Here is a 21814-nt window from a genome sequence, read left to right on the forward strand (position 1 = left end):
ATGTTAAAACGCTGTCAGTTCCACTTTAAAACACACCTTCTGTCCCTCTCCGTTGGCCAGGTAACATTGGCCCAGKATGAAGCGGCAGGAGCCCACGTTACCCTGACACCACGGCCCAATGAGACGCACATACTCCTGAAGAGAGAAAASGAGAGCTTAAGAAAATATTCTATTTAAAAATGCATCAGTTGGCTTTTTAATTAAATCTGCTTCAATCAATAAATACATATTTATTGCCCCAATTAGGACATTGGTTATGCAGTCAAGGTAAAAAAAAAAACATGATGCAACACAAATAAGTGTGTGAGAGGGTTGTAGAGTCCGTGAGAAGCGTCTCACCTGTAGTTGTGCATACTGGCAGTTGCCCATCAGACACTCAGGGAACTGGAAGCTAAGGTTGTTGGGCCAGCTATAGAGATAGTGTTAAGGGTCAACCTTGACATTATTTACAGTGCACCTCATTGCAACCCTCTAAGGCTAATAGTCAAATCGCTGCCTAAAGCACATCAAGTTTAGCTTTGCCTCGCTTTAATAGCATAGCATGTGCTAGCCATGTGGTGTGTAATAACCTTGCGTAAAGAATATTAACTCTAGCCTCGACTAGCCTAGCAGTGTATGAGGACAGAAATAACATTGCTTAAAAATATGCCAGCTGTGTAGATAACCTTTCCTAGGGAAACATCAACTTTTGCTTAGCCAAGCACAGTCGTGTGTGTGTGTGTAGGTGTGGTAAGATACAGTTGCTGAGCCAGCAGGGTGACCACGCTGGAGACCATGTGGGGCCAGTGGAGCAGGGCTGTGCCCGGGGKGGGGCTGTGCTGCTTGGAGTAGATTTGTGTAATGATGGCCTTCCGRGCTACGRTCTGGTAGAACAGCTCCACCACCGTCTGGGGGCTCCGGACTGAGGGGGAAAGAAAACGGAGTTGGATACAGGGATGTGATCAGGACAATATAGACAATCAGGAAAATTCAGACAAAAGTATGATATTGGTTTGGGTTAGCTAGGCATATTGCAATGATGTATGAATAGAGGGCAATGTCAGAAAAGCAGGAATTCCTGATTAAAACAGGYAAAAAAAGTAATCGCTTAGAGAGAGGCTTGAAGTCAACACGGAGGCTACACATAGCACCTGACCTGATCTGTTGCTGGCCATAGCTGGAGAATCAGACAGCTCCAGGACTGACAGGTGCTGCAGGTTGGCATCTCTGGAGGGAGAACACAATGTCAACTAGGRAGAATTCACTGAATTCAATACTGTGTGTTGTGTTGCGTTGGAGTGTGTGTCTGTTGTGTGTGTTTGTGTGCGTACATGATGTCAAGAGGCACGGTGGTGGTCAGGCTCTGGGTGATGTGTTTGAGGAGATAGTAGGAGGAGAGAAGCTGAGAGGAGCGGGGGATCAGGTCCTGTTGTAGKTGGAGCAGCTGAGGCCCTCCACCCGGGAACACCTGAAGAACACACACAGTTAAAGCAGAAGAGCAGACTGACGTGTGTGTGTGTGATGTAGGGCGGACCATATTTAGTCGACTGGTCAATTGTTTGTTGGTCGACCAAGATTTCTTCAGTCGAGCAGTAACAAAAAAAAATGTCATTGTGTACAAGACACCCGTCTGATTGTGCGCCTGTCTGTGTGGACTAATCCATTGTGGAGGCCGTGATGATGGCAGTCCATCACTAAGACATGCGCTATTGAAATTGTATATGGTTATATTACCTAAGAACAATGGTGCAACACTAATACAAAATATTTTATAACAAATGCACTTTCTCCCGCGTTGGATAGCGGTCGCTGTCCACGGTTCTGAAACATCAATGCGCTATTGAATTGGCGCCTTTTCCTAGACCATGTTGCTATGTGCATAATAGCAAAGTTAACCAGCATATTGGTATTGAGAACAATGCGGCGGAGGCAGCAGTTGGAGTTAGCAGAAGAGYAAAAAAGCACTTGCCTTAATTTTCGAAGAAAAGTGAGAGGAAACACCAACTTAATTAGGTCTATAATGAATAGCTTAACTTAAATGCGCCTGGCTTTATAAATCGTACATATAAACAGAAATAAGACTGTTTTGTGTATTTGTTTAATAGCCTACTGATTCCGTGAGCACCAAGCCTCAGCCACTARATGTCGGTCAAACAATTTCACAAATGTGGCTGTTTTTAAATGCTGTAATAAAGGCTTTACACTTTTTTCCATTAGAACAGCCTCTAGTATTACTTTAAATTTATTTAGTGTTGTTTACACTTCCAAATTGTCAGAAAAAATATATATTTGTAATAACCCTCCGTTTTCTTGATATTATTGTCATTGTCATCATTATAATAAGTAATATAATTATCATCAATAGGCTTTGTATAGCAGCCTTGTATGACAACCATCGAGCTGTAGGCCAAAGAGCGCATCCTGTTTAGTCTTAATACTGTAACTTAGGTATGTATTTCAATMAGTGATGCACCGATATTTTCCTTGCCAAAAAAKCCCRGATACCGATACTTAATATTTTAGCYGCCTTTTAAGTATTCTAGTACAGTTAAATAGTTAACACGGACTCAGTGGTCTAAGGCACTGCATCTCATTGCAAGAGGCGTCACTACAGTCCCTYGTTCAAATCCAGTCTATCACATCCGGTCGTGATTGGGAGTCCCATAGGGCGGCGCACAATTGGCCCAGCGTCGTCCYGGTTTGGCAGTCATTGTAAATAAGAATTTGTTCTTAACTGACTTGCCTAGTTAAATAAAGGTTACACACACACACAGTTATTTTGTTGGCATTTACGCATGTCCCCATTACCAGTAAAACATAATCAAAACCTTGTTCTTTCACTTACTTGCTGTGCTGTTTCATTGTTCAGTCGTTTCATTCTCAACCAGGATTTCTATGGAACGCTGTTTGGATCTTTGCTATGGAATGTCGTTTGGGTGTTTGTGTGTCAATTAAGCTTGTTGACCAATCAGGACCTGAATATGCACGTCACAATTTAACTCTTTCATAAAAAAAATTACGTAGTTATTACACAATCACTCGTATTTCATATGTCKCAACGATTCATCGATATGTATGCTATGATGCTGTTAAAGTTGTCTTGCGCACCTATAGTGCTGGTCATAAAAAAAAAAATAGCTAGCTCATGAATGCAAACAATGTTCTTCCCCAAAAACATATCAAAACGACAATCTGTTTCAGTAGCTAGCTAACTATATAGCTAGGTCTCATCTAAAATAACCCTAATCAATAAGAGTTCTTATTTGATTTAATGGTGGTCGGACCCATCTKTGTGAAGCTAGCCACAATAAGGATTAGCCACAATAGTGGAATTTGCGCGTAGCCTTCAAAATAAATGTATGGCATAATCCYACTATTTTGTATTAATTTGCATCACTGTCAATGACACTTTTATTTTGAAGGCTAACCGCAAAGTCCACTATTGTGCCTAATCCTTATTGTGGCTAGCTTCACAACACATAACCCGGTCCGGTCYAGCCTCACTAGCCAGATGACGCTTGCTGGCTGCTTATAACATTAGCTTTGGGCAACAGGGTTAAGTAGCTGGCTAGCTATTTATTTTCATGAACTGAAGTTCAATTTCAATAGGCAAACAACAAGTGGCAACCCATCTAATACATACTCACAAGCATTCCTAAATCATTGCTAAGAATAATGAAAATGACTGCAGTTTCTACTGGTCATTGTTTTCAGGCTGGTTGTATTGGTGCTAGCTAGGTACCAAGCTAAAGCTAGCTACCCCAGAAGTTGGTCAAACAAATTATGCTTTATTACCAACGCGGTATTGAAAACACATRGTTCGTGGCCGGTGTTTGCAGACTTTTTTATACAGCTTTGACAGTGCTACTGTATCTTTTTTTGGCATGCAAAGACCCAAATGGCATTCCATAGTATGTATGTCGTGAAGGTAATAGCAGTGACGCTATTACTGGGCAACTCCGGTAGAGCAACGTCTGAAAAATAGCACACTTGGTAGTGTGTACCGGTMCTCGACCAGATGGCGAAAGCCAACATCACCCACGACAGAGAACGGTTGATTGTCAAGGACAATGTATTCCATTATCTTGGCGTTAATGGATTTCGCCTTTTGAGTTGTCTCGCTAAAATGTTCTRACTCTTTCAAATGACTGCTCGATCCACACAGCAGACATTGTGGGCCAAGTTAGGAATGCTGTGTTGCACGTGTAGCGCATAATTTTATGTAGGGTCATTACGTCATGTACATATGTTATATAGGTATGCACGTCAGCTTTGACATCAGTTTTGCTCATCAATTCCGATATGTTCACCGATATATCATGCATCCCTAATTTCAATGCTTATATAGGCTACTGTATCAATCATTCATGTCATCACACAGCATGAGTCATTCAAGAGATTAAATGCAATCAAGAATTTGTTTTAAAATAAAATAAAGCAACATGAATAATTAGCGTAAACAATAAATAAACCGTTCCATTTCGGAAATTGCATTCACGAATGAATGAGACTGTTTTTAGTCTTAGCTGTAATAAAGGCTTTACAAAAACTTTAGACTGGTATGCTAATCATTTATTTTGTGTTTACATTGTTCCAAATGGTCAGAAAAATTATATTGTAATCTAACAGKACCTGTTTGGCACACATAATATGCATACAGTGCTTGCTCCTTACCTTCTTTATCCAGTATTTTCCACAACTAGTCATTTATTCCACACATCCGACTTTCCCTTTACCTCCTGAACAACCAGTAAAAATTCCCCCGTTTCGTGTTGGTCCGTCACGTTCTTTGTATTCATTTTGCTGTCACATGTGTTCCGAGTTTGTTATAACCAATTTATTAATGCGATTATGATATGCTATAGGTCAGGCCCCATTGGTTCCGTGCATGCAATGCATACGTGTGTCAAGTAAAGAGAGCAAAGGTTGAGGGAATAGGGAATGCTTTTCCTAAACAAATGAGGGATTTCGGTAACAAAAATTCAGTCATAAATGGCTTTAATTATGTTGCAGCTTCAGCAACATGGACAGCGTGATAAACACTTGAAGTTTTGTAGTGTTCGCTACAGCATGGAGGAGAGAGACAATGGGTGCTWGCCACACGGTCACTCACTAATTCTTTTAACACAGCATAGCAAGTCTGCAATTGCGGTCAGTCTCTCTCTGGTCATTAATGTGTCTTAATTATTTCAAACAGTGTGCTTAGAATTAGACAAGCTCAGTGCATATAGTTGATTTGATTAAAACACACAGGCTGTGTCTACAAAAATAAGTTTTACAATTCCGATTGGTCGAAAGAACAGTCTCCTCTCAGTCAACCAAGATTTGTTTTTGTTGGGGTCAGCCCTAGTGTGATGCGTTTGTATTTCTGTCTCAGTGTGTGTGTACTACTACTTACATTCTCTCCTAGACGTAGGTAGAGCTGCTGCAGTATGAGCAGGTCCCTACAGAACAGGGTTCTGGTCATGGCCATCTGACAGACAGCCTGACACACCACAGCCACCGCCACACTGCTACCATACAGCTGGGACAGACTGATCTGCCACGACAGGGACTGGCCTGCTGGGGCACACACATCAGTTTAAACCGGTCCATTTTCACACAGACTGAGCTCAAACATTCAGTTTAAGTTCCTACTCAAATAATAATAAAKACTAAACTTACCGGTCAATAAATGACACCATATAGAATTATCTAGGGCTAATCTGTGTTGATATACAGTACCAGTCATAAGTTTGGACACACCTACTTTTTCTACATTGTAGAATAATAGTGAAGACATCAAAACTATGAAATAACATATGGAATCATGAGGTAAGCAAATAGTGTTAAACAAATCAAAATATAATTTTAGATTCTTCAAAGAAGAAACCCTTTGTGCAAAGCTGTCAGGCACTCTTGGCATTCTCTCAACCAGCTTCACCTGTAATGCTTTTCCAACAGTCTTGAAGGAGTTCCCACATATGCTGAGCACTTGTTGGCTGTTTTTTCTTCACTCTGCGGTCCAACTCATCCCAATTCAAATAAATCTAAATGTATTTGTCACGTGGCTCTAACCAATAGGTAAGTAAAGAAATAAAACAACAGTAAAAAGACAGTGAAAAACAGTAGCGAGGCTATAAAAGTAGCGAAAAATAGTGCAAAAAAGGTATTAGGTGAACAATAGGTAAGTAAAGAAATAAAAACAATAGTAAAAAGACAGTGAAAAACAGTAGCGAGGCTATAAAAGTAGCGAGGCTACATACAGTAGCGAGGCTACATACAGACACCGGTTAGTCAGGATGATTGAGGTAGTATATACATGTAAATATGGTTAAAGCAACTATGCATGTATGATGAACAGAGAGTAGCAGTAGCGTTAAAGAGGGGTTGGCGGGTGGGGGATGGCGGGACACAATGCAGATAGGCCGGTTAGCCAATGTGCGGAGCACTGGTTGGTCGGCCCAATTGAGGTAGAATGTACATGAATGGGTTGAGGCCGGGGGATTGTGGAGGCCAGGTCATCTGATGCAGCACTCCATCACTCTCCTTCTTGGTCAAATAGCCCTTACACAGCCTGGAGGTGTGTTTTGGCTCATTGTCCTGTTGAAAAACAAATGATAATACCACTAAGCCCAAACCAGATGGGATGGCGTATCGCTGCAGAATGCTGTGGTAGCCATGCTGGTTAAGTGTGCCTTGAATTCTAAATAAAATCACTGACAGTGTCACCAGCAAAGCACCCCCACACCATAACACCTCCTCCTCCATGCTTTACGGTGGGAAATACACATGCAGAGATCATCCATTCACCCACACTGCGTCTCACAAAGACACGGCGGTTTGGAACCAAAAATCTCACATTTGGTCTCCAGACCAAAGGACAGATTTCCACCGGTCTAATGTCCATTGCTTGTGTTTCTTGGCCCAAGCAAGTCTCTCCTTCTTATTGGTGTTCTTTAGTAGTGGTTTCTTTGCAGCAATTCAACCACGAAGGCCTTATTCACACAGTCTCCTCTGAACAGTTGATGTTGAGATGTTTCTGTTACTTGAACTCTGAAGCATTTATTTGGGCTGCAATTTCTGAAGCTTGTAACGCCAATGAACGTATCCTCTGCAGCAGAGGTAACTCTGGGTCTTCCTTTCCTGTGGTGGTCCTCATGAGAGCCAGCTTCATCAAAGCGCTTGATGGTTTTTGCAAATGTACTTGAAGAAACTTTCAAAGTTCTTGAAATGTTCCGTATTGACTGACCTTCAGTCTTAAAGTAATGATGGTCTGTCATTTCTCTTTGTTTTTTTGAGCTGTTCTTGCCATAATATGGACTTGGTCTTTTACCAAAAAAGGGCTAACTTCACAACTGATTGGCCCAAATGCATTAAGTAAAGAAATTCCACAAATTAACTTTTAACAAGGCACACCTATTCATTGAAATGCATTCCAGGTGCTTATCTCATGAAMCTGGTTGAGAGAATGCCAAGKGTGTGCAAAGCTGTCATCAAAGTAAAGGGTGGAGAATTAGAAAAATCTCAAATATAAAATATATTTTGATTTGTTTTAACACCTTTTTTGCTTAATACATGATTCCATGTGTTATTTCATAGTTTATGTTTTCACTATTATTCTACAATGTAGAACATTTTACAAACCATGGAATGAYTAGGTGTGTCAACTTTTGACTGGTACTGTATATTAGCCATGGTATAGTGTGGTAGGTATAGCATGGTATAATATTATATAGGTCTTACCTATGGTGAGAGACCCCTCTCCAACTGGCTCCAAGTCGGTCTCCAGGTCCATCTCTCTGATCAGCACAGCCATGGCTGCCAAAGGGTTACGGACGTCGTGTAGTTTGTTATGGATGTCCTCTATCACATTCTCACTACGATGGGAATGAAAGAAGCATAACAGTCAGTCACGAAACCCCACATAGCACGGCAATGCCGGCATGTGAATGACCCATAGGAGGTCAACAACATTTGTTGGTTGAAATTATTTTTCCTATGACAATTTTTTCCCAATTCATTAATTGACTTTCAACTGGCCTCCATAYACAGTACATAGTAATTTTCAAAAACTGTTGAGGTGTGTGCGTACTGACTTGTCGTTGGCCAGTAAGTTCTCCAGCACCATCTCCGCAGCCCTCTCAGGTGACTGGAGATGTTCCAGGGCTTTCTCCATCTCGTAGGCCATGTCCCCCGGCACCGCGTCACTCACCAGCCTCAGACACTGCACCAGCTGCAGCACGTCACGACAAACCTCCGGGTCTGGACATAGGGAAACATGGTACGAGGAGAAACTGGGAGTRCCGCAGAGCCAAACTGGCAAACAATGTCTACCTTTTCAACAAGGAGAAACAAATTCATATTGAACCACTTAAAGTGTGAATGGCTACACTTGACAAAAACCCAGTAGGTAAAGAGCTCTCTGGATCTAAAATGGCTACTATACATTCTCAGTAGACACAGATGAACGAGAGAGGTCTTGTCTTTACCCTCAGCCACGGGTGTCTCTTCCTCTGAGAACAGGTACTCATCAAAAGACAGGTACAGGTGCTCCACAGCAAAGCAGGGCACCAGGAATGACACAAAGCCCTGGATCAAACACAGTCACTTAGCTGACTGCAATCCAGCAAAATTATTTTWATATGAAACATGAAAAAACTATGTTTTAAATGACCAGGTTTCCTTCGTCCCCTTTTGGGTCACATGGTCCCAAATCAACTAAACATATGCAAGAATGTAGTGTAATGTAGTCTCTCTTCCAATCTGTACCTTCTTCAGCACACAGACCATGTGTGTATGTGGGTTGAGCAGCAGGCCCAGTGGTGTGGCCAGAGCCTCCTGGTACTGTAGACAGCAGGCATAGAACTTGGACCAGAACTCCACCTGTAGCTGCCTGTACTCCTCCTGGCTGAACTCAAACTCTGTTACACTGCTCTGCAGCTAGAGAGGGAGAGAGTCATACATGTAGGAAATGCAGCAGAAACAAGCTGAGAAAAAAGTCAGGAGACGGTGTGTGAGTCAGATGGAGAGAATACGCAGAAAGCAGGGAGCCTGGTCTAGCTTACCTCCTTCTCCACAGCCACCGTCACCTCTTTCTTGAGGGTCTCCCAGGGGAGATCAGTGATTCGCTCTGTGCCTCTCCTGTAAATCTGTAGGGCTTTGACTATAGCAGAGGCAGTGAATCTCAGGGGGGAGAAGAGCACATCCAGGTAGGTCTCCTGTCATAACACAATAGATAGGACAAATTAGCTTGATTAAAAAATGTATTTTTTTTTTATGTGTGTAGGCACAATAGTGACAATATGGAATAGGAGGATACTGATAAATTGCAATGATGTTTGGACAGAGCGTGATGTCATCAAATCAGGTTCTGATTAATCAGTTAATTTAATAAATTAAATCAGATTAATTAATTCAAATCCCATTTGATATCAGTGATGAATGATGTGGTGTTGTCTTACCCTGGGGTCCTGGTCTGCTCCGARGTGGACCTCTTCCTCAGGGCCAGGCTGCACAAACACCTGGTTCCACTGACCTGCCATGGAACTGTGACGTCACAATGGAGGTAAGCAGAGTAGGAAATGGACAGCACTCCAAATTATATTCATTTCCCCCCAGAAAACTAAATTCACAATGTTACAGAGATCATCTCTTGATATATAGGCATACAAGTCRATTACACTATCCAAAGGATAATCGAAACATGTCACACTCACTGTTCAAAGTTGATGTATTTCACCACGGTTTGGTTGGTATCGTCCAGCCACAGGCCCCAGATGTCCGTAGAAGTGAGAGCAAAGTCCACCAGTGTCTCCTAATCACACCAGGACACACAGGAGAGGAGTCAGGCTGACAAAACATATTACTGAGATGAGACTTTCCATTAACTAACACATAATATCAAAATTCCAGACCCATTCCAAACCGACACATATTCTTCCGCAAAGACAACCCCTACCCACTCTCACACACACCCTCCACACCTCTCCTTCAGTTACCTGTGTGGCAAACAGTGAGGAGATGTGGTCCAGGCTGTAGCGGTTGTTGTCTGTGGCCACCAGCTGCAGCACAGTGAACTGTCCCCTGGAAGGTACGGCCAGGTAGATGGCCAGACACAGCCCCGTGGAGGAGAAGGCTAGCCGRAGCCGATGGCCCTGTCCTGGGGAACGCTTCACCCCCCGGCACGCTGGCATGTATTCCAACATGTCAGCCTCCATCAGACATGCCTGGTCCTGTAGGATGAGGAAGGGCCTTCCCATGTTAGCAAAAACGATTTAGGTTATAATTTTTTGAAATCATTTATTTTGTTGATATCCAGGTTAATATTCCTCATCATTTAATCAATTAGGCCTACTTRTAGATCCAAATGAAAAAGTTCAACATCCTTCCTCTAAAGGACATAAAGTTGCAATCCGTTGGGGTGAAACTGCTATGTCCATTTGCGATATTACAACAGACGTCACTTTAACAAAAAATAACACTTATTCCCTCGGCAATCATTGCACATGGGATAGAACGGCAGAGTATGTATGTACTACCATTTATTTTGTTCTATGTTTCTTGGGGAGACCAGTGGCACTGTTTCACAGATCTCAGCATTAACAGGATGTTTATTTTATTTAACCTTCATTTAACTAGGCAAGTCAATTAAGACAAATTCTTATTTACAATGACGGCCTYCCCCGGCAAAAGCTTAACCCGGACAACCCTATGGGACTCCCAATCACGGCCGGTTGTAATACAGCTTGGAATCGAACCAGGGTCTTTAGTGACGCCTCTAGCACTGAGATGAATGCGCCACTCGGGACCCCAAAATGTCATGCTTCTGACCACAGAATTCAATAGAACAATCTCTTTATGGGACTGACCCTATAGGACCACATGCGTAGTTTATGGTCCTGACACAGAGCCAAGATGAAGGTGTCGTCCTCCAGTTCCCTTACTGCCAGACTCAGGGCCAGGTCCCCAGGGCTCTGCTCACCTCTGGACAGGACACACACGGAGGGTTACACATACACACGAACAAAAGAACCAGGGTTGGTTTACACAATGGGGCGATAACACGGACCCAGACTCAATCTATTAATGAGGTAAAAAACATGTCTTCTAACCTGATGGCAGTTGGCATCCAGCCAGCCAGTCTCTGCATCACAGAGCTTGTCTTCAGCTCCAGAATGGTCAAGCTGGCCTGTGTGTCGTGTGGGGGCAGTGTGACGACCAGGATACCCCCTGCAGGTGATGCAAGGGCGTAATGGGCCTCTCCCTGGTGGCTGAGCCAGACTGCTGAGGCGGTGGGGCCTACTGTCTGGCCCACAGTGCTGGGGATGACTGCGCTGTGGGCAGGGTCCTGCAGACTCATTTTCCCCACGTCTGTAAATATGGACTGCATCTGGAGCTCTGTCACCAGCTCCTGTAGGAGGTAAGGGAGAAAAAAAAGTATATTTGTATACAGCACAGTGTGCTAGGAAAAGGTTGTGTTGCTCTGTCTGTCAGAAAAGTAAGAACATTGATTACGTCAACCAATTAAAAACAGAATGTTTCACACAAATAATTTCTCCCCACTCCACTGCGTCGGACATATGATTCATGCATTTTGGTTTAGAAGCATCCTAAAGAGGGACTTACGCTGCGGTACATGCGTGTGGGGTGTGGCAGCACCAGCCGGTGCACAGTCTGGTTGGTGACGATGAGGATGGTGACATTGTTGAGAGTCTCCTGGACGTGTACGCCTCCGGGCAGCAGAGGGCAGTGTGTGATCTTGAGTTTAACAGCATTGTTCAGTAGGTTGGTGTCCAGAGACTGCTCCACCAGCTGCACTGTGTCCCCGGAGGTAGACCTGGAGAGAAGACGTAGATGGCTTTGGGATGTGCTGAGTGGACGGGAGGAAGTCACAGGATTGCTATAGGGGATACGGGTGTACATCTGTGGATTAAGCAAATGAGGGGTTGAGGTCAGGTCAGATCCCCTTAAGGGAGAAATTATGGTTTATTACCCTCTTCCTGTCAAACCATAATTGATGTAAGGATTGGAGAGGAGGAGGAGGGCCTATATTGGAGTATGTACACTTGTGTTGGTGGAAACACGTTTTGTCTAATGCAGCTGTATTGATCCTCTGGGAAGAATAAACTTGGTTCAGCTTTCATAATGTCCGTTGAGTGTTTTACTCAGAATTAGAACCTAACAGTACCTAGTGATGTTACGTTTGATACCGGAGCCTCGAGGCAGATGTCGAAATCGCTAAGCAGTTTACTTCAAAGCAGTGGTCCCTCAAGACTAGTCCAGGTGGAGTGGAGTGGAGTGGTAAGCAGTCGATCCCGACATCACTTGGGTACACTGCAGCATCCACCGAGAGGCTCTTGCTGCCAAGGGAATGCCTGACAGCTTGAAATATGTTTTAGACACTATAGTGAAAATGGCTTACTTAGTTAAAGCAAGGCCCCTGAACTCTCGTGTATTTTCTGCACTATGCAATGATATGGGCAGCGACCATGTAACGCTTTCACAACATACAGAAGTGCGCTGATTATCAAGGGGCAAAGTATTGACACGTTTTTTTATTTTTATTGAGAGACGAGCTTAAAGTTTACTTTAGACAGACAGACAGAGGTCATGAGCAAATTGTTCAGCATGTTTTTAAAAATATAAATTTGGGGGAGGGACATATTCAGGATGCTACCCTAAACATAACATTCACTCCAAATCGAAACCTACAACCTGATTTTTGGATGGAATTTACTTGGAATGCTTCCTACACTCAAGGATTATTATTCCCAAACAAGCAGAGACCTGAAAACACCATCCAACCTGGAGCTGAGTGAGTAATGCTTATTAGTCTGAAGCAATTTTTTTACTTTCAAAAGCCAATAACAATGATATATTTTACTTAATAAAGGACTGAATGCTCAGGCTACCAAGCTTTGCTAGGACTAAGAGTTACATCTTCAATTAGCACTGACGTGCGAAGCGAGAGGTGTCGAAGCCTTTGAGCCCAACAAATGGCAGGCTACCCCACCCAGATCCAGAGGACTTGAAGCCCCCTCCCCTCTCTTCCGAGCTTTCCCTCGCCTCCAGSACACATGTACTGTTGGGGCGAGTGACTCTGAACTTACAATTGCTAGCCAAGTCGTTAAACATTWAAAAAAWMTATTGTGCATTTTGTCATTTGCCTCATGACTCCTGCATGCTTTGTTAACTACGAACTTTCTTTACCCAACCGTGGGACAGTATGTTTGTTCCCACACTCGGGACTCTGACTCTCTATTGGTTACATGGACTTTTGTCCTCCCATCCTCTTCTAAACACCTCTCGCCGGCTTTGTATTCATGTTACCTGATGAAATTGCTGTACAATATGATCTTGTTGCCATCTGATGCACATTCATATGTCATAAAATCAGCACTGCAGAGKTCTCCCTGTCCTATGCCCTTGATTGTATTACTGTTGATGATATCTGGAAATGTGCATGCACACCCTGCCCATCTACTGTTGCTAGCCCCAATTCTGACTTGTGCTCTGATATCTGCTTCACTGATTTCTGTTCCCGTAAAAGCCTGGGTTTTCTGGAAGTTAACACTAGAAGCTTATTACCTAAAATTGATTCAATTGAAAGTGTTGGTTCACAGCTCCAATCCAGATGTGTTGGTCATTACTGAGACGTGGTTAACTGGCTCTCTTTCAGGCAAATGAGAAATAAGTGCACTCAGGTTATCCGGAAGGCCAAAGTTAGTTACTTTAAGGAGCAGTTRTCTCTCTGTGGGTCTAACCCCAAGAAGTTCTGGAAAACGGTTAAAGACCTGGAGAATAAACCCTCTCCTCACAGCTGCCCATGTCCCTTAAAGTTGATGTGGTTGTTACTGACAAGAAGCACATGGCTGAGCTCTTTAATCACCACTTCATTAAGTCAGGATTCCTATTTGACTCAGACATGCCTGCTTGCCAGTCCAACATCTCCTCATCTCCCACCCCTTCTAATGTGACTATCCCCGATGCMTCTCCCTCTTTCCCCCTGCSCCGCAACAAAGTGTCTCCCTGCAGGCAGTCACTGAGTCCYAAGTGCTAGAGGAACTCCTGAAACTTGACCCCKAAAAAAKCTCTGGGTCAGATGGTTTAGACCCTTCTTTAGGGTTTCTGCCCCTATCATCGCCCAGCCTATCTCCGACCTTTTTAACCTCTCTCTCCTTTCTGGGGAGGTTCCCATTGCTTGGAAGGCAGCCACGGTTCGTCCTTTATTTTTAGGGGGAGATCAAGCTGATCCTAACTGTTATAGACCTATTTCTATTTTGCCCTGTTTATCAAAAGTGTTGGAATAACWTGTCAATYATCAACGGACTGGCTTRCTTGATGTCTATAGTATTCTTTCTGGTATGCAATCTGGTTTCCACTCAGGTTATGGATGTGTCACTGCAACCTTAAAGGTCCTTAATGATGTCACCATTGCCCTTGATTCTAAGCAATGTCGCCAAAGCTTTTGATACGGTAGACCATTCCATTCTTGTGGACCGGCTAAGGAGTATTGGTATCTCTGAGGGGTCTTTGAACTGGTTTGCTAACTACCTCTCTCAAAGAGTGCAGGGTATAAAGTCAGAAAATCTGCTGTCTCAGCCACTGCCTGTCACCAAGGGAGTACCCCAAGGATCAACCCTAGGCCCCACGCTCTTCTCAATTTACATCAACAACATAGCTCAGGCAGTAGGAAGCTCTCTCATCCATTTATATGCAGACGATAGTCTTACACTCAGCTGGCCCCTCCCTGGATTTTGCGTTGAACGCTCTACAACAAAGCTTTCTTAGTGTCCAATAAGCTTTCTCTGCCCTTAACCTTGCTCTAAACACCTCCAAAACAAAGGTCATGTGGTTTGGTAAGAAGAATGCCCCTCTCCCCACCGGTGTGATTACTACCTCTGAGGGTTTAGAGCTTGAGGTAGTCACCTCATACAAGTACTTGGGAGTATGGCTAGACAGTACACTGTCCTTCTCTCAGCACATATCAAAGCTGCAGGCTAAAMTTAAATCTAGACTTGGTTTCCTCTATTGTAATCGCTCCTCTTTCACCCCAGCTGCCAAACTAACCCTAATTCAGATGACCATCCTACCCATGCTAGATTACGGAGACAATTTATAGATCAGCAGGTAAGGGTGCTCTCGAGCAGCTAGACGTATGTATGTATGCATGCATGTATGTATATATATKATTTTTTATCCCAGCCCCGTCCCCAAAGCAGGTCTTTTGCATTTTGGTAGGCCGTCATTGTAAATAAGAATTTGTTCTAAACTGACTTGCCTAAGTAAATAAAGGTTCAATAAAAAATAAATACAAATACTGACCATAATTGCACTTGTCTGACCGCTTGCATGATGAGTTTCTCACACGACTGGCCTATCTGGGTAAGGATTTTTTCTCACCCAAATGATCAGAATCTAGGATTACAGGGACTCTCCGCAACTATATTCAATGTGCGGGATAAAATTGAGGCTATGATTAAGAAGTTCGAGCTCTTCTCTGTCTGCATTAACAAGGACAACACAGGTCTCCCATTAGAGGTCGACCGATTAATCGGAATGGCCGATGAATTAGGGCCGATTTCAAGTTTTCATAACAACCGGTAATCYACATTTTTGGACACCGATCATGGCCGATTACATTGCACTCCACAAGGGGACTGCGTGGCAGGCWGACTACCTGTTATGCGAGTGCAGCAAGGAGCCATGGTAAGGTGCTAGCTAGCATTAAACGTATCTTATAAAAAACAATCAATCTTAACATAATCACTAGTTAACTACACATGGTTGATGATATTACTAGTTTATCTAGCTTGTCCTGCGTTGCATATAATCGATGCYGTGCCTGTTAATTTATCATTGAATCATAGCCTACTTTGCCAAACGGGTGATTTCACAAGCGRATTCGTGAAAAAAGCACTGTCGCTSCACCAATTTGTACCTAATCATAAACATCAACGCATTCCTTAAAATCAATGCACAAGTATATATTTTTAAACCTGCATATTTAGTTAATATTGCCTGCTAACATGAATTTCTTTTAACTAGGGAAATTCTGTCACTTCTCTTGCATTCTGTGCAACAGAGTCAGGGTATATGCAGCAGTTTTGGCCGCCTGGCTTGTTGCGAACTGTGTGAAGACTATTTCTTCCTAACAAATACAGCCAACTTCGCCAAACGGGGGATGATTTAACAAAAGCGCATTCGCGAAAAAAGCACAACCGTTGCACGAATGTACCTAACCATAAACATCAATGCCTTTCTTAAAATCAATACACAGAAGTATATTTTTTAAAACCTGCACATTTTAGTTACAGTTTTTTTGATTGCTTAAGCACGATTTTCAAAACAGGGCCCGTGTTTTCAAACACTACACACAATTAGCACAACCACACACCCAATTAGCAAAACACTACAGATCCTTTGCAAAATTAAACACTCTTGTAAAAACTATACACTTCTTTTTAAAAACCACACTTTGTTACCATATGAAACACACACGTTTCACATTACTATACTCTGTTTGCACGAGTTACACTCTGCTGTGATAAACCTAAAACACTTTTAGCACTTCTACTTCCCTGTGATTAGAGTAGGCTACTATCAACAAAGTTGACCAAACGTCACTTACGTATTGTAAGTTCAAAAAAAAATTAAAAAAAATAACTAGACAATGTCTCTTCGCCTAGCTGGATCTGGCCAGAGAATTTCATCAAACCACGCAGGCAAAGTTGTCATTAGCAAGACACCTTGGAAAGAAACGTCTTGAATGACGAATCCATCCTTGCATTGCTGCTACCTCCATCTGGTCACAGGCCTCCTCCATGGCTTGGATGAGGGGTACCTCAGCCTGGAGACAGAGATCATATACATTCCACCTCCATGCCGAGAAAAACTCTTCTATGGGGTTGAGGAATGGAGAGTATGGTGGAAGATATAGAACGGTGAAATGTGGATGTTGCTGAAACCAGTTCTGAACCAGAGCAGAGCGGTGGAAAGACACATTGTCCCAGACAACAATGTATTGCATATGATCGATTTGATTTGCTGCTGTTATGTTGTGCAATTGGTCCAAGAATGTAAGTATGAGTCCTGTGTTGTAAGGGCCCATATGGGCATGGCGGTGGAGGACCCCATTCTGTGTAATGGCTGCACAGAGTGTTATATTACCCCACGTTGCCCTGGGACATTGACTATAGCCCTGTGGCCAATGATGTTTCTTCCCTTCCTTCGTGTTCTCATCAGGTTGACCCAGCCTCATCTACGTAAATGAACTCATGCTGGATCTCCTTTCCATCCATTCGTAAAACTCTCTGAAAAACAGTGTCAGGCAAAATTGTGTAGTTCAGTGTAGATCTAGTATACATATTACAGTACAGAAAAGATTATGGACAGTATGCAAGATCACACTGCTAAAGTGAATACATACCTCTGCATAATCATGCCGCAGTCGTTTCACCCTTTCGGAATTGCGCTCGAAAGGCACTCAATAAATTTGCTTCATTTGAATATGTTTTTTTTTTAGGATGCGTGCCAGTGTTGATGTTGAGACCTGATGGATATCGTTGAAAATGACGTGGTTATTGACAATGTAGCTTGGAGCTGCTTGAGTGTTATAGCATTGTTGGCCAAAACCATGTTTACTATCTCCCTCTCTTGCTGTTCTGTGAACATAGGAGGCCTTCCCCTTGTCATCCCTGACCCTCAATCCTATGTAGAAAAAAAACAGTATACAATAGTACAGTAATTTCACAGGAAAAGGTAACAGAAGTGCTGATAGTGCATAGAATACAGTACTGTAAGCAGTTACTGAAACCGTGCAGATGTTTTTGATATGATATTTTTACAATACCTATTTCCAGTCGAAATGTTCTCATCACACTTGCCACTGTATATCGGCTTAGATTTGGCTGTACTCGCAGTCCAGCCTCCCTCAGCGTCAGGCCGTGGTTGACAACGTGGTCAACCAGTGTTGCGCGGATCTCATTTGTCAGATTCGGTCCTCTTTGAGCACCTTCTTGTCTTCCTCTTTCTCTTCCTCTTCCTCCCCTTCCTCCTCCTCCTCGTCTCCTCCTTCTCCTCGTTCTCCTCGTCGTCCTCCTCCTCGTCTCCTCCTCCTCCTCGTCTTACTCTTTCTCTGACTCTTTCCATTGTCCTTGAAGACCGATGAACTCACCTGCTGCTTTTTATAGTGCTATACACCTGATTGGTGTGTCTACAATTAAGCAAACAAGTGTTTGCACACCTGATGACTGTGTTGAACCAATTGGTTGGACGGTGTGGTAATTTGACAGTCAGTGCTTTGGTATTGCAAGGACGTGACTTCATGATAGATTTTTGTGTGTAATGTATGTTAAGTGTGTTTAGTGTTTTGCAAATCACTGTGTGTAGAGTTTTGCAACAAGTGTGAGGTTGACAATGTGCTTATAGTTGTGCAAATATGGGCTGATGTTTTGCTTCTTGAGTGTAAGGTTTTGCTAATAGTGTACTACTTTTAATTTTAGTGTGTAAGCAATCCAAAAAAACTGTAAAAGAAATTCAGGTTAGCAGGCAATATAATTAAACTAGGGAAATTGTGTCACTACTCTTGCGTTCATTGCACGCAGAGTCAGGGTATATGCAACAGTTTGGGCCGCCTGGCTCGTTGCGAACTAACTTGCCAGAACTTTACGTAATTATGACATAACATTGAAGGTTGTGCAATGTAACAGCAATATTTTGACTTATGGATGCCACCCGTTAGATAAAATCCATAACGTTCTGTATTTCGCTGAAAGAATAAACGTTTTGTTTTCAAATGATAGTTTCGGGATTTGAAAATATTAATGACCTACGGCTTGTATTTCTGTGTGTTAATATATTATTAATTAACTCTATGATTTGATAGAGCAGTCTGACTGAGCGGTGGTAGGCAGCAGCAGGCTCGTAAGCATTCATTCAAACAGCACTTTACTGCGTTCACAAGCAGCTCTTCGCAATGCTTCAAGCATTGCGCTGTTTATGACTTCAAGCCTATCAACTCCCGAGATTAGGCTGGCAATACTAAAGTACCTATTAGAACATCCAATAGTCAAAGGTATATGAAATACAAATGGTAGAGAGAGAAATAGTCCTATAATAACTACAACCTAAAACTTCTTACCTGGGAATATTGAAGACTCATGTTAAAAGGAACCACCACCTTTCATATGTTCTCATGTTCTGAGCAAGGAACTTAAACGTTAGCTTTTTTACATGGCATATATTGCACTTTTACTTTCTCCAACACTTTGTTTTGCATTATTTAAACCAAATTGAACATGTTTCATTATTTATTTGAGACTAAATTGATTTTATTGATGTATTATGTTAAGTTAAAATAAAAGTGTTCATTGTTCATTCAGTATTGTTGTAATGTCATTATTACAAATACATATATATATATACATATATATATAAAATCGACTGATTAATCGGTATCGGCTTTTTTTTGGTCCTCCAGTAAATCAGTATCGGCGGCGAAAAATCATAATCGGTCGACCTCTAGTCTCCATCATTGTATGCTTTTTTTGTGTGCAAATGAACTTAAGTTGACAGACAATGTCAAATGTGATATAGCGAAGCACCTGAGTTGGGTGAGTTGGGTGTGCAATTACGCAGGTACTTTCCCGAGACGGATTACATAAACAACTGGATTCGTTATTCCTTTCATGCCCTACCTCCAGTCCACTTACCGATATCTGAACAAGTGAGCCTCATCGAAATTGCGACAAGTGGTTCTGTGAAAATTTAATTGAATCAGAAGCCACTGCCAGATTTCTGGATTGGGCTGTGCTCAGAGTATCCTGCCTTGGCAAATCGCGCTGTTAAGACACTGATGCCCTTGCAACCACGTACCTATYTGAGAGTGGATTCTCTGCCSTCACTAGCATGAAAACTAATTACAGGCACAGACTAGACTGTGTGTGGYAAATGATTTAAGACAGACTCTCTCCAATACAACCCAACATTGCAGAGTTATGTGCATCCTTTCAAGCACACCCTTCTCATTAACCTGTGGTGAGTTATTCACAATTTTCYATGAACAAATAAGARGTTATATGTAAGATGGTTAAATAAAGAGCAAAATGATTGATTATTTTTATATTATTATTTGTGCCCTGGTCCTATAGGAGCTCTGTCACTTCCCACGAGCCAGGTTGTGACAAAAACACACTCATTCTTATGTTTAATAAATGTATCGTATAGTGTGTGTGTGGCAGGCTTACAATGATGGCAAAAAACTAAATTTGAGAGTGCGCTGACCCTGGTGCAAGAGGGGGTACGCAGCTGAAGGTTGAGTGTTTGAAGGGGTACGGGACTTTAAAAAGTTTGGGAACCACTATTCTAAACGATTCTGTGCTTCCAACTTTGTAGCAACAGTTTSGGGAAGGCCCTTCCCTGTGCACAAAGTGAGGTCCACACAGAAATGGATTGTCTAGATTGGTGTGGAAGAACTTGCCTGGCCTGCACAGAGCCCTGACCTCAACCTCATCGAACACCTTTGGGATGAATTGGTTACACCGACTGCGAGCCAGGCCTAATCGCCCAACATCAGTGCCCGACCTCACTAATCCTCGCGGCTGAATGGAAGCAAGTCCCCACAGCAATGTTCCACATATAGTGGAAAGCCTTCCCAGAATAATGCCCATGAATCTGGAATCAGATGTTCAATGTGCAGGTGTCTGGATGGATGGATAGATAGATAGATAGATAGATAGATAGATAGATAGATAGATAGATAGATAGATAGATAGATAGATAGATAGATAGATAGATAGATGGCACAACTTGCAGGTAGCCTAGTGGTTAGAGTGTTGGGCTAGTAACCGAAAGGTTGCAAGATCGAATCCCCAGGCTGACAATGTAAAAATCTGTAGTTCCGGCCCCAGGCTGTCAGTGAAAATAAGAATTTGTTCTTAAATTAACTGACTTGCCTAGTTAAATAAAAAACTCACCAGTGTATGAATCTGTTGCTAGTGATGGACATGAGTTTTCCACTTTCCTCATAGTGAAAGCCTCCTGCGCTGTCTGGGTATATCACACTGCCAGGAAGAGCATTCAGACCTGTCGAGAAACCACACATGACCTCTGGTCAGTTCCAATAGAAACTTTCACATGGTGGCTTGGCTTGTTGACAGTCTCAAACTGTTTAGGTCTGACAGGTGGTTGACCACTTGTTAGGTTTGCACCATCACAACGCTCTCTTTGCCCGATAACTAAAAGACAGCTGTCAATAAATGAGGAAAATCGGATGTGTTAGAAAGCATGTCACTATAAAACCAAGTGTCWAGCATTGACTTTCATGAACTGGAAGCTAACGCTACTCATGCTACGCTGTAAAACGCGCAGACTGTGGAAAGCTGCTAACAAACTCATGCACCAGGATACCGATACTTGAGAATGATTTCGGCGTAAGGTGTAGCAAAAGCYGAGTACAGTACGGTTGGCTAACTTTGGTTTAGGTTGGCGCTCGGGGTAACAAAATTCACCAGCAGAGGACACCGTTATCATACTAARTAGCAATATAACGTTAGCTTGTTAGCCACACGCCAGCTACATGATGTCAATAGTTAGCATGCATGGTGAGTCACTCACGACCACATTCTATACACAGTTTGTTARATAAACCCTTCATATGAGCAAATAAAGAGCGGATCATTATTTTAATATCCATGAAGATGTACCTAGGTTTACAGTTATTTCCCCCCGGAATGTTGGTAGGGTTTCCCTCTCAAACCCACMTATTTCTATGAAACTCCTTTCTAAAACCGCCGCCATCTTCCCCGCATTGAGTAAAGCTGAATTAYCCAGCTTCTTCAGAGAGAACCTCTCT

The 21814-nt window shown here is 42.6% G+C and overlaps 1 protein-coding gene across 3 annotated transcripts in view; it reads right to left on the bottom strand.

Moving 5' to 3' along the window:
* The window catches only part of LOC111962715 (nuclear pore complex protein Nup160-like), a 38496-nt gene extending 16728 nt beyond the window's left edge, over positions 1-21768 (bottom strand). For 2 of the 3 annotated variants that reach the window (XM_023986012.1, XM_023986014.1), the window contains exons 1-19: positions 21666-21768; positions 20937-21045; positions 11587-11797; positions 11073-11371; positions 10830-10944; positions 9960-10193; positions 9678-9775; positions 9423-9507; positions 9027-9179; positions 8731-8901; positions 8451-8550; positions 8058-8223; positions 7705-7838; positions 5378-5541; positions 1311-1447; positions 1136-1206; positions 739-901; positions 340-409; positions 37-135 (exon numbers count right to left, since the gene is read on the bottom strand). In XM_023986012.1, the coding sequence (XP_023841780.1) occupies positions 37-135; positions 340-409; positions 739-901; positions 1136-1206; positions 1311-1447; positions 5378-5541; positions 7705-7838; positions 8058-8223; positions 8451-8550; positions 8731-8901; positions 9027-9179; positions 9423-9507; positions 9678-9775; positions 9960-10193; positions 10830-10944; positions 11073-11371; positions 11587-11797; positions 20937-21045; positions 21666-21759 (2673 nt within the window). In that variant the 5' untranslated portion in view covers positions 21760-21768. The remainder of the gene's footprint in view (positions 1-36; positions 136-339; positions 410-738; positions 902-1135; positions 1207-1310; positions 1448-5377; positions 5542-7704; positions 7839-8057; positions 8224-8450; positions 8551-8730; positions 8902-9026; positions 9180-9422; positions 9508-9677; positions 9776-9959; positions 10194-10829; positions 10945-11072; positions 11372-11586; positions 11798-20936; positions 21046-21665) is intronic. The other variant, XM_023986013.1, reaches the window with a different exon arrangement.
* Between the last annotated feature and the right edge of the window lie 46 nt (positions 21769-21814).

The sequence above is a fragment of the Salvelinus sp. IW2-2015 genome, linkage group LG4q.1:29 (genome assembly GCF_002910315.2).
Source record: "Salvelinus sp. IW2-2015 linkage group LG4q.1:29, ASM291031v2, whole genome shotgun sequence".
In the NCBI taxonomy this organism is placed as follows: Eukaryota; Metazoa; Chordata; class Actinopteri; order Salmoniformes; family Salmonidae; genus Salvelinus; species Salvelinus sp. IW2-2015.